This window comes from Nycticebus coucang, chromosome 14 (assembly GCF_027406575.1).
Source record: "Nycticebus coucang isolate mNycCou1 chromosome 14, mNycCou1.pri, whole genome shotgun sequence".
NCBI classification, from domain to species: domain Eukaryota; kingdom Metazoa; phylum Chordata; class Mammalia; order Primates; family Lorisidae; genus Nycticebus; species Nycticebus coucang.
Window position 1 is genome coordinate 29,687,378 of NC_069793.1, and position 16,449 is coordinate 29,703,826.

The 16,449-nt window shown below is 47.3% G+C and overlaps 1 protein-coding gene across 8 annotated transcripts in view; it reads right to left on the reverse strand.

The window, feature by feature from the left end:
* The window catches only part of CD44 (CD44 molecule (Indian blood group)), a 90,004-nt gene extending 73,781 nt beyond the window's left edge, over window positions 1-16,223 (reverse strand). For 2 of the 8 annotated variants that reach the window (XM_053560010.1, XM_053560009.1), the window contains exon 1: window positions 16,012-16,215. In XM_053560010.1, the coding sequence (XP_053415985.1) occupies window positions 16,012-16,078 (67 nt within the window). In that variant the 5' untranslated portion in view covers window positions 16,079-16,215. Of the gene's footprint in view, window positions 1-16,011 lie in introns of all 8 variants that reach the window. The other 6 variants (XM_053560013.1, XM_053560012.1, XM_053560011.1 and 3 more) reach the window with 5 other exon arrangements.
* Between the last annotated feature and the right edge of the window lie 226 nt (window positions 16,224-16,449).

Here is a 16,449-nt window from a genome sequence, read left to right on the forward strand (position 1 = left end):
AATGTGAGGTCTGGATTAGGTAATAGAGCTGAAAACACTTCACATGCATTAAAACATCTTAGGAGTGCAATAGCAAAGAAAAGCAAGCATTTCCCTCAAGCAGCATCATCTCATAATTTAGAGGAAGAGATGCTTATCCAAGGACATCCTAATTCTTTTTTAAAAGATCACTGCAGAGCAGTGGTCTCATGCTCCGTGCAGCTCCAACCACAGAAATGGGTTTGAAGGACTGAGCTTCTAATAATAAAGGACTTGAGCATATGAAAAATTGACTATTTCTTACAAATAATAACATAGTTAAGGTTATTCTTTGATATGATTCTCTTGCGAAAAGATAAAGTCACAGCTATTATGATTGAGCATAAGCTTCTGACCATCTAAAGCTCCAAACTGGAGTGTGTGAACTCTATCCATGAGGTGTGTCTGCTCAGAAACAGGTTGAGGGTGTGGCTTAGAAACATGAGAACTTAGCTTTGCCTTTTTCTTTAGCCCAGACAGAGTCTGAAACCGCAACTCTACCAGGTGGATGGACACCCTTTGGGGCCTTACTCATTGTCATAGACACTGTTATCAATGTAACAAAATTCTTCTAGTTGAACCCCAATTTTACTCAGAAACCAAAAAAATACCTTGTATTTCAGGGGAAGTGAGACCCTGAGTCTCAGTTCCAGTGGGTGGATGGTGATTGGTCTAAGTCAAGCCCTGTGGTTCCAGTTCTCCTTGCCAGTGATTGGTTAGATGTGGGCATGTGACCCCATCTGTCCAACATGGAGGAAAGAGAAGTCAATTAAGGGTTTCCAGAAAAGCCATTTCCTTTAAGAGAAAGGTTTTTGAAAAGGCATTTCTTCTTCTGCTGCTAGAAAATCTTTTTTTTTTTTCTTCATAGGATACTTGGAACTGCAAGAGTCAGTTTAGGAACCTGAGGGTTGTAAAACTTCAGGAAGACACTGGGAGTGTCAGAGTAGAAAGTTGGGACAAAACCCTGGGTCTTCAAATATCAGTGAGCTCCTGGAATCGTCCTATTCCCAGACTATGTGAAGGTGGATTTCTCTGTTACCTACAGAGATCACCAGCTGGGATGTATGTACTGACAGGGGCATGCCAAAACATGCGTGAGAGAGAACAATCACACAGTAGACACATCACGGTTTGACGGAGGGGTGGGTTGCAGCTTATGCTCAATCATGATAGCTAAAACTCCCTCCCTGTCTCTCCCACCCAAGGAAGCCCATCTGAGTAAAAGTGGATGAGAAGGATGTTATCACCATCATTGAGAGAGTAACCTTGAATCTATTCTCATTTACAAGACACAGTTGTTTACATGAACCATTTGCATTAGCTGGTGCCCTACCTCTACCAGTTTTTAAACACTTTTATTATTATATGTGCTTGCATCTGAAAGCATCTTAAGTGATGTTTTTGGTTTTATTTTCTCACCTCCTCTGTCTCACTGTTCTGAAAGTCTGCTCTGGTCATTTCTAAAAAGTTACCAGCAGCAAAGGAACTAAAGGAATGAAGCCACTGGAGCCAAATGATTGGACATCTGTATCCCGGAGTTCTCACCCATTCCCCAGAAATACATCTGCATGGTCATTGAATCATCCTGTAAACCACTGCCTATGTACATACTCTTCAGACACAAGACCGCTTCTGCCACAAGACCGAGAAACTTTCAATAAAATAGAAAAGATGGGACTCAAGATCCCTCAGCAAATTCAGAATATTCTCCTCATGACTTAAAATAACTTCTACACTATATACCACTTCTTCTTTCTCCAGAATTAGAGTTCCCCTGCTTCCCCAACATGCGCTTCCAAAAGTCTGAGTCAGTTTGGAGTTTCTCTTGATTCTCTCCCCACCCCTCCACCCCACACTCTCTATTGCAGGGCAGACATGATAGACCAGTTGTTTTCAAGAATTTAGGAAAGTAAAATTTTTTTTTCTTTTTCTCTTACTTGGCAGACTCAGTGGTGAGACAATCAGAAGAGAGGCTGCTCTTGCAAAAGCTGTGGGGGGCTTTGATCACACCCACCAGACTGTCCCATGGTCTTGAGAGTTAGTTGGTCAGGCTCTGAGAAGTCCAAAAGGTAGAGGTCTCAAGGAACTGCAGGGATCCTGCAAACATAGTTACTGCTATTCGCTCACCCATCTTGGGAGGCTTGCCTTGCTGCTTTAGATCAGAAGAGATCTCCCTGTTATATGCTTTCCCAAGGTCCTGCTTCTCCTTCATAGCACTTACCACAAGTATAAGTAAATAAAGCATCATTAGTTGTTGGCTATCTGTCTTTCAGATAGACTGTAAGTTCCATGATAGAAGAAACTGTGGCTCTCTTTGTTTAAAGTTGTATCTGTAGCAGAGTACACATATATTGGTGACCCATCACTGAGTTGGGTGAACAATTCAGTCATTTGAAAACCAGTGATGTTTGACTCAACTCATAGAAATGTCTAGAGAGCAAGGCCAGGTCAGGTTGCTTTGGACCTTCTGGTTTCCAAATGGTTATTAAGTCAAAAAGGATCAAAACAAAAGCCAAATAGGGATGCACAGGATAGTGCGTCGGGAACCAGGTCCAGGTGCATTGAAGACTCCAGTGGAGTATAAACACCTACACCATTTCCCACTGTGCTACCAAAACAAAACCAGTACCCTTTGCTCATCCTCTTGTTTTGCACCGCAGATCTTGTCCTGGTCATCCCATTGTCCTCATGTGTACTGCTCTCTCCTCTATTGTCTCAAAGGGTGAAATAGGGTACTGGATTAATCAGAGGACCAGGGTTTTGCCACATGCTAATTGTATGACATTGGGCAAGTCGCTTGCAGCCCATTAAGCTTCCTTTCCTTACCTGTCCAATAAAACAAGTGAACTACATAATTACTAACACCTTTTCCCATTCTGACACACCATCATCTTTTGCTTTTTGTCATCAGCCATGATAACTTCTCACTTAGGGTTTTCCTCTTTTTCTCCACTTCCTCCTCTTTGAACCCATAATTCGGTGCTGCTGCACTGGCTCAGCTCAGCCTGTGCTAAACTTCCCCATCAGCCTTGGCAAAGCAACTGATCACCATTCCATCCCCACCTCTAGCCCTTTTACTGGGTTATCCCAGCAAGGTTATTGAGAGCCACCTTGGCAGTGCATCCAGTCCCCCACCAGCCTGAATACACTTGCAAGCCTCAGGAAGTGGCACAACCAAGAAGCCTGAGCCAATCCCAGGCCCACCTAGATAAGGAGGGAATGGCTGTGCTGAGGAGACTGGTGAGCATTCCCAAGAATATAGTTTCAGTGATTGGGGTCAACCAACAACAGGAGACAGAGATAGAGGCACGAGTTACTCCAGGGAATAATAGCACCTTGTAGTTTTACATCACGTGCTTCTGCCTGCCCACACAAGACACTTTCACACCAGCAGGCAAAGGTGGAAAGGTCTAGGGGAGGCAGAGGGATTATTATCCCCAGGTGGTTCACACAGTATATTGAACCATTAGACAGAGAAAGCCAATAGCCCAAGGTCAAACAATTAGGCTTTCATGAGGTGGGAATTAGAGCAGAGTGTCCTAATCTTACCCAGGGGCTATTTCTAGTAGAATCCTGGTGGAGCCTTTTGTTTATATTTTGGTTCTATCTTATCTTACCTGCCCAGGTAGAGAGCCTACTATTTCCCTTGAGGATGAGTGGTGGGAAACTTGAGTGGCCCAGAATGGGCTGGAGAGTCTGAGTTCAGAATCCAGCCTTCTTGACTGAGCTGCTGGATGCTCTCAGTCCACGGGGCCAGTCTGTGGAATGCTGCTACTATTTGCATTTGGGAAGCACGGAAGAGTTCCCAGTGGCAGCTGAGAATGCAGGGGCTCCAGGGCTGATAAACGTTGTAATTAACATGCACATACAGTCCTTTCATCTTCAAAGTCCTTACTGGCATTAGCTGGTTATTCATCCTATCACCCTCTGGGTGAGGCGCCATTTTTGTCTTCTCAGTTTGCAGATGGAGAAGCTGATATGGAGAAGGCACCCTTTGCCAGGAAGTCTGGCCCTTGTTCAATCAGAGGAGATTCCTAGCTCCCAATATCTAACTTCACTTGTAGGAAATGGGAAAACAGATGGGAGTAAATCCTAAGAAAAGGCTCAGGCAACTAAACTGTGTCCTTTAGGTAAGAGGCTGTATTTTTGCTGTTCTGGGAGAAAGTGGAGTCTTGGTATGGCAAGCTGGTGAGATTCCAAAGTGGCTAATCTCCCAGAGGACTGTACATATAACTGTCAGAAACAAAAACAAGAAAAGCCTGCTGCTCTCCTAGGGTGACAGCCCATGGGATCCACAGCATGTCCCTGCAGACATCACTAGTAGGTCCCAGCACTCTCTGTACCCGAGCCAAGGTTTGGCTCCTTAGCACAGCACTCCAGGTAGCCTCTGATAATCAATGAGAAATGTCTCATAAGCGATAATCTATTTGCTATTGATGCAGTAGGCCTTGTTTGGGATTCACTAAATTCGGATTCATTAAATTGCCACTCTCCAACCCAACCAGAGTCACCAAAGTTCTGTCTCGATATTGGAGCTGGACTGTTTCTGAACTCTGTCTAGCACTGTTGGTGAATCCTGGCACTTCTGAGTTTCTGGAGCAGAATAATTGGATCTTCTGCCAGTGGGTAGTGCCATTGTTACTTGATCACCCGGAGTCTGTCCAGCTACGTCCCTCACTGTTCTTAAACATGGACCCTCATTCAGGCAGGCTGACCCCTCTCCTGATCCTAAGTAAGCCATACTTATTTCCCCCACTTTAAACTTTTTCTTTACCTTTCCCTGGGTTCCTCTCCTCTCCCCTTTCTCTGTCCATGTCTTTTTCCACACTCAGCTCATCCTCAAATTCCTTTAGACCTTCCTGTATAATAGCAGATCACAAAAACATATTTTTTCTGATCTGACACTGGATTAGATGCTGTCTTGTACAATTCCTTCATCTGTTTGACTTTTCTTCCACCAAACGGTAAGTTCTCCGAGGACAGAAACTAAATCTTCCACTTCACTTCTTTCCATGGTGTCAACCACATTATATATATATATATATATATATATATATATATATATATATACACATTTTAAATATATATATATATTTTTGTCTCACTATGTCACCCTCAGTAGAGTGCTGTGGCATCACAGCTCACAGCAACCTCAAACTATTGAGCTCAAGTTATTCTATTGCCTCCAGCTCCCTTGTAGCTGGGACTATAGGCACCCACCACAGCACCTAGCTAATTTTTTGTTTGTTTGTTTAGAAGGCTCCGGCCGGGTTCTAACCCACCATCCCCACAGCATGTGGCCAGCGCCCTAACCGCTGAGCTACAGGCACTGAGCCCATGTGATACATTTTAAGGAACTGAATTGGTCAGTTTTTCATCAATTTATAACTGAGGAAACAGAGGCAACCAGTAAGGGAAGGATCTCACCATCACCCCATGACTAAGACGGAGAAATGCCAAACCTCTGATGGCCACGAGTGGGTTCTCACTTCTAGAGCACTATGTCTATATGTTTAGCTGGAGATATAGGTGGCTGAACCATAGTCAGCAGTAACTGAAGGCATCGCATATGACATGAGACCTGAATCCATCTGGAACTTTATTTCAAGTAATGGTCAGTGAATTCCAGATGGGTATGAAATGGGCACAACCAGAACGGGCAGTGGTTTGACTAAGGACTTCCAGTGACTGATAGAAGGCCAGAAACTAGACAAGGGTTTAGCCTTTGACCCACTTTGACAAACTTCTAAGTAATGCAATCTTCATGACTTCCTGTTTTATTTCTTTTTCCCTTAGCAAGAGTTTCTCTGTTTTATGAATTAAAAATATCTTGGTGGGAGTCTGAAAGGCTCTTGGTAGAAGCAGCAACTCACCATCTCACAGGCCTGCCTTGCTCAGCCCTAGATTTGGGTTTGTTTAGTTTTGTTCTCAGATCCCCAGGCTACCCGAGATGCACAAAATACTAGAATTCACCCCCGAAGTACTGCTTTAGCTGAATACTGTGTTTCATTTTGCACCAACATGGGGTCCCTTGAAGAAAGACTGAGAAATCTAAAGTACTTCTGAAATTTTTCAGAGTGAAGAGTACAATCTCTTCCTTCCTTTGGGGGCTGGCTTTTCTGGCCACTTGAAGAAATGTTTATTATAGTACAATGTGAAGTAAAGAGTACTGCATTCAGATCCTGCAGGTAATCCCAGGGCTGGCTTTCTGCAGCTGTAGTTATGAGAAATGTTGCTAACTTCTCTGGCCGAAGCAATTTCATCTGCCCAGCCTGCATTTGACTGAGAGGGTTCAGTGGAGTACTATAAGCAAAGCCCTTACACCCTAGGAGTTACTCCTGCCCACTGAAGCTTACTTTTTAATTGCGTCCATACGGTTGTTTCTGGCATGGATTAATATAATAATTCACTTCTGACATTTAATACAAACCAGGGATCACATTTTTTTTGACACCACATTATAGTACTTCTGTGTTTTTCTTTCCATTAGGTTTTAAGAGGCTTAGGTGTTAGTAGGCCCATAGAGTGGTAGATTTATAGAATACAAGGTCTGGAAGGGACTTTTACAGATCGTGGAAAAAATGGAGGCAAACAGGAGAGAAATGCTTTGCTCAGCAGCACGTAGTGAATCAGTAACAGAAAGAAACTATTATAATATAAATTTCTATTCTCGGGACATTCTACGTTAGACATTATACGCTGAATATCACTGCAGATGCTTAAGAGGTGCAACTGCCTGAGCTCACATGCTGCTCTCAGGTGACAGCAACCCACCAGAAGTGAAGTCTATCTCATGTCATCGCCCTTACTTTTCTACACCACTCTCCTCCAAAGCCAACCCCACTCCCATCACACCATACCAAACATCCGCCTGAACAGAGGTGATCTTTCATCTGGAAGGTTTCTAAACTATTAACTGAAAGAAACAGATCTCCTTTTACTCTTTTAATATAGTGACCGAAAACCATCATCAACTTTTCTCTTGCGTATGATTGAGAATGTGATTTTTGAGTTTTAGGGTTCTTTTAAACATGAGGAAAAATTCAGAAGTAAGGGCTGAGGCAGAGAGGAAGCCAGACCTATGAGAAATCAAGATCCCGGTTCTATTGGACAAAACATAATGAGCACCGAACTTCCGCTGCTTTGCCTGATGTTTCAAACCTGGAGAAAGATCTACATACCCTGGAGAGAGCAGAGAAAAGAAATTTCAAAGAAGTTGGAGTATCACTATAAGAGGCAATAGAGGCGGGGAGGGGGAAGGAAGAGATTTTATATGGACCTTAAAGAAAAAAATGGTGAAAAACAATTAGCTAGCACCTAAAAAATTATAAAAAGTAGTGGAGATGGCTTTCCTAGCTAAGTCTAAAAATGTTACTTAACTCAGCCATCCAAGTATCTGCTGAGCACCTGCTGTAACTGGGGAACTGTGCTGAGAGGTGGGACTGTCATGAATACAAAAACGTACATAAGGGGAGGACTTTTCCCTAAGGAGCTAATATGCTCATTAGCTCACCATAACAGCTAACAGGCACGCCTTGAACTTCTTGTTAAATGGAAAGATGTTTGTGGAGTTTTTACGAGTTATCAAGGACAACAAATAGTAAGGTAAAGGTCACTTAGGGAGCCTGCAGGGATGCACCTGACCTCTAAGGCTGATACTGTGGAGACAACTCGTCCCACCATGGAGGACTCACTGCAAAGACAGCCTCTGGGCAGGAGATTTCTTCACAAAACTTTGTCCTCCCCTGTATGACCAGTATTATTGTGGGTTACCTGAACCCCTCTTCTTTTCTTGAAGGTGAGGGCCCTACATGTCACTGGTGACTGAGGGGCTGATTCAGGAACATCAGCTCGTGTTCTGCAGACTATCAGATGGACCTTCGGTTTATTGGAGTCTACTTTTTGCACTTGAACACTCAGCGATGGCAACATTTATGACTGGCACATAGCAGACACTAATTTAATGCTTTTAGAATGTACACAGACTGGGCCAGTGGACTGGGCAGAAACACCCTTCTAGGCCTATGGCAGGAGACCAGGCACGGGCTGCATGGAATTGTTCACTTCATTTTTTGTTTTTTGTTTTTTTTTTTTTTTTGGCTGGGGCTGGGTTTGAACCTGCCACCTCCAGCACATGAGGCCAGCGCCCTACTCCATTGAGCCACAGGCTTTGCCCTGGAATTGTTCACTTCTTCTGGGTGTCTTAGGGTGCATGATGGTCAGCACTCACTCACAGGCTTCACTGTCACCACACTACTGACTCGGAGAAGTAGAAAGTGGCGGGGACTAGTAACAAGATTGGTGTAGGATTCCTTCTAGAATGAACCATAGACCTGGTTAAGTGCAAACAGATACAGTGAAATTGAAACAGATGGGGAATCCAGAGTGAGTCCTTGTCCAGTTTGTAGACTGAGTTAGACAGATGTCCCAGGGGGCTTTGCCTCCTCTCTTCCTGGGGGACTTGTTTCTCAGCCAGGGCCACCCAGAGGAAACTCTCTTGCTCACTACTGGGCCAAGCACCCAGTCACCTCATGTAGATGAGCGCTGGGAGAAGGGCTAAAGCACATTTCTAGCTTTTGCCAAATTCCTTGTGCCCTGGATGTGTGTAGCCTGGCTCCTGACAGCCTCCTCTCTCAGAGTTTCGCTCCCTCACCCATCAATTCTAGCTGGGAGAGAGAAGGCCTCGAACCAAGGACCCTTAAGTGGAGGGCAAACATTTTGCTACTATTCAAAGTTCTAGATGATGAAGGAATACCAACCAGCATCCCTCACTTTCATCCAGGTGACAAATAACGAAGTGGTAATGAACAAACAACTCAAGCCACTGTCCCTTTCACCTCTACACCCCTTCCCTCAACTTCCTATTACATAGAAGACAGCAGAGCTATTCAGGGGTTGGAATGAATGAGCTGCTCAGGATATGAATTGGAGGGAATTTCCATCACAACTTTCTCCATTTTTGCAATTCTAGCTCCTTCCTCTGACATCACATTTTAAGATGGAAGAAGATAAAAACAGCTGTGTGGATGTTATGACCTCACACCCACCCAACCAGATTACAAAACGGAGTCTTAGAAAACAACTAGAGTACTACCAGGTATAATCACACGGGTTTGGGGGGTGCCCTGACATCCTAACATACCACTGTAATCCAGACCTCCCAGTTCCATCACTGACCAGCTGTGTGGACTTAGGCAAGTTACTTAAATCCTCTGTGCCTCTATTTTCTCACATGAAAAGGAAGGCTAATACACAGTAATAGCACTGCCTTCGTGAGGTTGCTGTTTGGATGTAACAAATTAGTGTATGGAAAATATTTAGAATGATGCTGGCCCATACCACTGAGTAAATATTTGCCATTAGTACTAATAGTGGTGACAGTTTCTCAGAACAGACAATTAGCTACAAAAGAAAAAGGAACACTCAAAACAAAACAAAAAAAAGGATGAACTTTCAGGCACTGCCAAGGGAGACCTGCAATTGTATCAGATGCTTGAAATTACTCTCATCTGTGTGAATAATCTTTCTCCCCAAGTAGAGTTTTGCAATGAGCCTTTGTTCTCAAAAGCTAAAAATTTAAAGAAGGTTTTAGAACCTGAGTTTTGCAAATCACCTCCTTGGTGATTCAGCCCCTCCCCACCCACCTGGGATGTGACTGCCCACACTTGCACTTAGGAGGAACACTCGCCTCAAGAGGACACACCCAGACACCCAGTGTAGCCCAACCTTGGGGAAAGGTGGCTCTGTGAGTTTCTGCCTGGTTCCCTCTCTGTCTCCCTGCCTCTCAGGTCTCGCTGGGGATACAATCCTTAGGAATGCAGGAGCTGCAAAGTTATGGGTCATTTTACATCTGGGAGGATCTGTGGAGAGGACACGCCATTTGCTGTTGCCAACGTGGGTCCCCATCAGATGGCAGGCCTCCCTGCAGACTTGCCCCTGGAGGATCGGCAGTAGCGCCAGGTCAGATAGCAGTTTGAGAACTACCCAGAGAGATCCACGGAGAAAGCAAGACTTGTGAAATATTCCTTCTTCTCCTAGCTGGCGGCCACCTTCCAGAAGTAGGTACAGGGGGACTGGAAGGGTCCGGGGGGCTCTCACTCAAGGGTTCCAACCTCATAACAGCATCTCCAGCATCACTAGAACTCCAAGCTGGCCCCTGCTGGGGAGCATTCTATTTCGAGGCTTAAACCTCAGGGTGTCATCATGCTGCCTGCGTCCACTCCCTTCTCAGTCCAACCATCTAGTGACCTTTCTTTACACAGCCATCTCGGTTGTCACAACAAGCAGTCACTGTAGCCACAAACAGGTGAGTGAACTCCCTGTTTGGGCAGCCCAAACATGGTGGTGGTAGGTAGTCAGCCAGCCAAGCACCCTCCTCGGCCCTGCCCTGAGCAGCACACTCATCTATTCTATCAGACAAATCTGAGTCTTAGCCATACTGACCATCATGCTTCCGTTTATATTCCTACATTTGAGTCATTCATTTCAGTTCAACAAACTGTTACCAGCCATAACTATAGACACACAAGCACTGGGATCTGAGGGTACAAAATGAATGAGATACAATCTGGAACATCAGGAGGCTCCCCCAACGCTGCAGAAGACTGTCAGGCATGCGTTTTGCTGTTGCTGTTTTCCCCTTTGAGAGTGTGAAAGTCTTCAGCACTCCTGGGTTCCATCCACTCCCACCATACCCACATATACATGAGATGGACGAATACTTATAGGTGCACTGCAAAGTGTGTTTGTCCGCATCTAACAGACTGGAATCAAATATGTGCTTTTCCTGCTATTTCACACCCTGGAATGACCAAGAAATGGAGAGTACAGGAATAGTCAATATTTTTCTCCAAAGTGCACATTTCCTGAACCAAGCATCGATTTCGTCAACACCAGATTAAGAAGTGATAAAGATGGGGCGGTGCCTGTGGCTCAAAGGAGTAGGGCGCCAGCCCCATATGCCGGAGGTGGCGGGTTCAAACCCAGCCCAAAACTGCAAAAAAAAAAAAAAAAAAGAAGAAGAAGAAGAAGTGATAAAGATGCAAAGATGTAAAAATCTTAACAAAGTGTTTGACGCCTATAACATGAAAACATGCATATGTTTGTAGAAAAATGTATAAACATTTAGTCAAAATAGATGCTACGTGCCAATTGGTAGAATATTTGCACATTCAAGATCCTGACTCTCCCAGAGAATCTGGAACACCCAGGCGCTGTATCCACGCCAAGCCAGACTCCAGAACCACAAACTTTAGAAAGCAGTCCTTCCAGTACTCAACTGGGCCAGCTTCGCAAACCCTGCTGGGCAGCTCTGGGGAGAGTACATTTAAAAAAAAAAAAAAGTCAACCTGCTAAGTGAGTGGAAAGTGGGATTCCAATATAAGGCAGAAGGCACCAGTCTACCCTGGTAATTCTAAAGAAAATTGCGTCCTTCCCATTCAAGTAAGAACACAAAGGAAATTGAGTCATCAGCTTCTTGCTGTGCAAACCCCCAGATTTTCTATTTGAGGCAGAAAACATCCCCTTTGAATACTGTGGCTGTGGCTGGCAGCATCTGCCACCTGCTTCACTTCAGTCTTTCACAAGAAGCACTTCCCGTTGGGGCTCTGGGTGAAGTCGCTATAACAGAGGTGCTGGGGAAATACAATTGCAGCCTGTATCTTGTTCCCAGCCCCAACCCCAGCCCCAGCCAGGAGGGACTGTGAGGAGGCCCGGCTTACCTCCCACCACTTCCTCTCCATCAGGGACCCCAGTCTGGAAGCCTGTGACACCACAGGCTGATCTGAAACCTCATGTGGTTGGCCACGTGTCACGTAGAGCTGTACCCTAGGATTTGGCTCCAGACCCTTGACTTTTGTAGGGAACCATGCCTGGGTCCTGCCTGGGTCCTCAAGACTTTCCCCCACTGGGGGCACACACAATGTGACAAGGCAGCTTTCTCAGTCAACGCATCTAAAACGCTTGCAGGGGTCAGCACGAGAGCTCCTGGAGGGCCTCCTTCCTAATTTTCAGGAGGAGAGCACTGCCCCAACTTGTCTCTTAGACAAGAAACCGCCTCTCCCTTTTCTCCATGCCTGCAAATGAGAGCATGTCTAGAAGGGCAGTTGGGCTCTGATACGGGAAGGGACTTATTTTAGTAACAAATAATTTGGTTGACATCTCTGACAGCTGCGGCCAAGCCTGGGGAGAGACAGGCCAGAGCACGGCAGGGCGGCCAAGAGTCTACAGCCTGCCAAGTGTGGAGAGACAAGCCACTCACATGAGACTTCATCTATACTGGCCACAAGGGACAGGGAGGGTGGGAGATCCACATGCAATTTCCAAAGCCCTCCAGAGACCCCGTAATAAATCGAAAGCGAAGGCACTGGATTCTAACATGGAAGGGTCTTTGACAATGGGGAAATCCCAGCTCCACTACTGGGGCCTCAGTGTCCCAGGGCTATTGTCAGACTGATGTAAGATGACCTATGCCAACCTGCTGGCTTCCTGCCTAGCATACAGTTGGTGCTCAGTGAGTGGTACTTGCTGGGGACTTAGGACCCTGCTTTACACAGTAGCAGAGTGTCAGGCTTTTATTTTTTTATTTTTTATTTTTTTTGTAGAGACAGAGTCTCACTGTACCGCCCTCGGGTAGAGTGCTGTGGCGTCACACGGCTCACAGCAACCTCTAACTCTTGGGCTTAGGGGATTCTCTTGCCTCAGCCTCCGGAGGTGGCTCACAGCAACCTCTAACTCGTGGGCTTAGGTGATTCTCTTGCCTCAGCCTCCGGAGAAGCTGGGACTACAGGCGCCTGCCACAACGTCTGGCTATTTTTTTGTTGCAGTTTGGCCGGGGCTGGGTTTGAACCTGCCACCCTCAGCATATGGGGCCGGTGCCCTACTCACTGAGCCACAGGCGCCGCCCAGAGTGTCAGGCTTTTAAAATGTGATGTTCCAGGAGATTTCAGAAGCCTTCAGATAATGCAGAGAATGTTTTCCAAGCACCAACTTTGCTTTATGGTAAGAAATATATATCATTATTTTTATATTAAACTTAATCTGAGTAAGTATGTTGTGGAATGAAATATAAAATTGTAATGAGTGTGTAGAATTATTTAACATGTGGAGCAAATGCTGTTATTCCAGCAGACACGCCCTCCTCCCCACCCACTGCAGGGGTCAGGGTGGGGCTCCCTGCAGTCCTCTATGATAGGAGTATATCAAAGACCCAGTGTATGAAAAGGGGCCTTGCCTGGCACCCTAACAAGTCTAAGAGAGGGGAAGTCACTAGTCCTTCTCTATCGGGGTGTGTTTCCTTCTTGGGAAAAAGAAGGGGGGTTTCTAAAGGATCCTTAGAATCCTGGTCTCTGAGTCTCTGACAGTGAGTCAGGAAATATTTCCTGAATGAATGGAAGAAGATCTGTCATAAAGTAAGAATTTCATGCTGTTCTGCATCCCCTCCTGAGTGGAGCAATTGCCTCCAACACACGGACCTGTCACTGTGCCTTTACAGGAAGTAAGATGTCCAGTATGTGGAAGAGGAATAACTGAATTCCTTGATGCTAATCTCAGCGAGGATGGGCTTTGCTTTCTGGCTTCTTTACAAGGGAGAATATAGCCAAAGCTCTCTCTGCCAAGAGAGGGGTCTCTAACGCTCAGCAGGACCATTATAAGGTGTGTGCCACCCCCAGACCCCAGGGCTGTCAGACTGTTCCCTCTTTCTCAACACTAGGGGTGCAATTCCCTCATAATGACTTCTCACCCACGGAGAAAAGGAGATGTCTGTGCAGGGAGGACTCATCTCCCTCCCCTCTACCTAGGGCCACTTTCTTTCTCCTGTACAGGATGCCCAAGCCTGACAGCTGCGGCCTCTCTAACTCAGAGGTTCTGGGTCCAATGTCACTAATCACAATTGGCCATTTCTCTGACACAAAGATTGGACCATGCTTCCCTCCCCACAGCCTCACTCCTTTCCCAAGTTTCTTCATGATCTTTCAGAGCCCACTGCTCCCCAGAATGGGGTGGCAACGGTCCCTGTCTTTCTCATCGTCTTTCTTCTATCACACCTGCCCGCAGCTTGCCCAGCCCCAAACAAAAGTCGTATCTCCTTTCCAAGTCTCTGTTCTTTCCAAATAACTTTTCAAGCACATGAACGCTGACGCTTCATAATGCTTCCTCCAAATGACGCTGCTCAAAGGGACCATGGAAACTCAGGATCAGAGTGAGGAGGGATGAGCCTGCTGGTCCCCGAGGGAACCTCAGGGTTAGGACATCACCAAATATTTGGGGGTGGGGCCCTTTAGAGGAATCAGGAAAGCAGGTTGGAAAGAGTCAGGAGTCAGAATCTTCAGAGACAAAGCAGAGGCCTGGTAGGTAACAGACATATAAACTTCCCCAGAGGCCGCAGGGAAACCACCACAGTGGTCTCCCTTTGTTAAAGGACAGGCTCAGGGCTCTCCCTGCCTGTCAAATCACCCTCTTCCCTCCAACCCTGAATGTTATGCCTTTCAAGGGCCTGTTGAACTCCAGTTCCCTCCAGGAGCCTCCCTGAGGCCCCTGGTCCACCAACACCTCACCTTCCCCAAAACTCCTTTCGGGGTTTGCCCAACCCATACAGCAAATCTATCTGAGTATGTCTTTGGTCTCAGTGGACCTAGGTTCACCTCCAGCACCACTTCTGACTGTACAAATGCTGGCTGGTCACTTAACCTCCCCAAGCCTCAGTTTCCCTCCTGTAAAACAGACCTAAAAACAGGACACCTCTCCCTGGGCTATTCTGACAGTAAAATGAAGTCACGCACATAAAGGATTTAACATAGTGGTTGGCACAGTGAAAGTGTGTGGCAAACGGCAGCTCGTGCTGTTGTTGCTGTGATTATTATTCCTTCGGCTTCAGGAATCTACAGCCTAGATGCCCAAATCCCCACCCCGCCTCAGTCTAAAGTGTCCATGTGCAACTGCGGGTTTTGTTTTCTTGGTACGCCCTAAAACTTGCTGAGTAGAATTAACCATAGGCTAAGCTGTCTTAATGACCCAGCTGGCACTTGTTAAAAGAAAAATTAATTTTACTAGCGATAAGCAAATCAGCCGTGTAATTATCGGGTAGATACAGAGAGACAAAGAAAGGGAACGGTTGTCGTTGGGCCGCGCTGGAATACCCCACAGGTGGCCCCTCCCCTCCACAGCCTTGAGAAGACGCCCACCCCTGTTTGGGTGTGATATAGATATCCGAGCCCCAGCTCCGAGTCCCAGATATTACTCTGGGATCCAGATTCCCCTGCGGGCTCTGAGGCTGCCAGGCAGGGAACATGAGCCACCTTACCCTTTGGATTTCCCCAAACTGATTGGCAGAAACAGGAGGCTGCAGGGACCAAGCGGCTGGCCCAGTCTTGCCCTCCTGTTCCTACTCCCTGCCCCAGGCTGGAACTTTGTGGAGACCAGGGGCCTCAGTACAGAGCTGGTGCAAGTTCCCACAGGCCCAGGTGGGCAGGGACGGGCAGGAGCAGACTGCGAGCTTTGGAACCCAGGCTGCATGGCGCGCCGCAGGGATCCAGGACCACCCATGCTCACGCATGCAACTGTGACCCTCTTATCCCTATCCCAGCCCCGGCTCCTGCCGCGGTCCCTGCCCGATCTAGCTCTGCCTACTCGACCACAGCCCCTTGAGCACCCGAGCCTGTTAGTCCAGACACTGCGCCCTCAGGAGTACAGTTACTTTCTGCCATGTGCTCGGGCTCAGCCGCCTCTCCCCAAACTGCGCGCCGGCAGCCTGCCCCGCAAACTTTCTCCTTTCTCTTTTCCTTTCCACACTACGGTGTATCCCACCGACAAACGCTCCAACAGCTTAGCGCAAAATCACTGACTGCTTTCCTCACCGCCATACACTTCGCTCGTCGCTCACCTGACTCCAATCCCCCCAGGGCCAAGGCCGGCTCAGCCCATAGGTCTGCCGCGAGACCCAGGCTGGGCACCCCGGCACCGCCTCCCGCTGCTCCGGCTGCGGCGAGCACTCACCGATCTGCGCCAGGCTCAGCTGCACGAGGCAGAGTCCCCAGACTGCGCGCCACCAAAACGTGTCCATGGCGTCGGGGCGAATCCAGAGAGCGAGCGCAGCAGAAGGGTCTGGGGCGCGGGGCGGGGGGCGGCGGACCGAACCTGTAGGAGGCTGGGGTCCGCTGGGCAATGAGGCCGCCTTGGAAGTTGGCCGCAGTTTTTATTCGACGGAGGGAGGGAGCCAGCGAAGGACACACCCAATCGAGAGGGCTGTGACTAAGCAGCCCAGCCCGCAGAGGTTTAAAGACGTACCAGGCCTCCTCCTCGCTGCCCCCTCGCCCCCACCCTCTTTCTCACCGCGACCGTGGACTGGGCAGCCGGGGAGGGCCAGGGGGGGACCCTGCCCTGCAGTGCCCACTGGTTCGCGCGCCCCCGGACGCACCGGACCCTGGAGGGGCG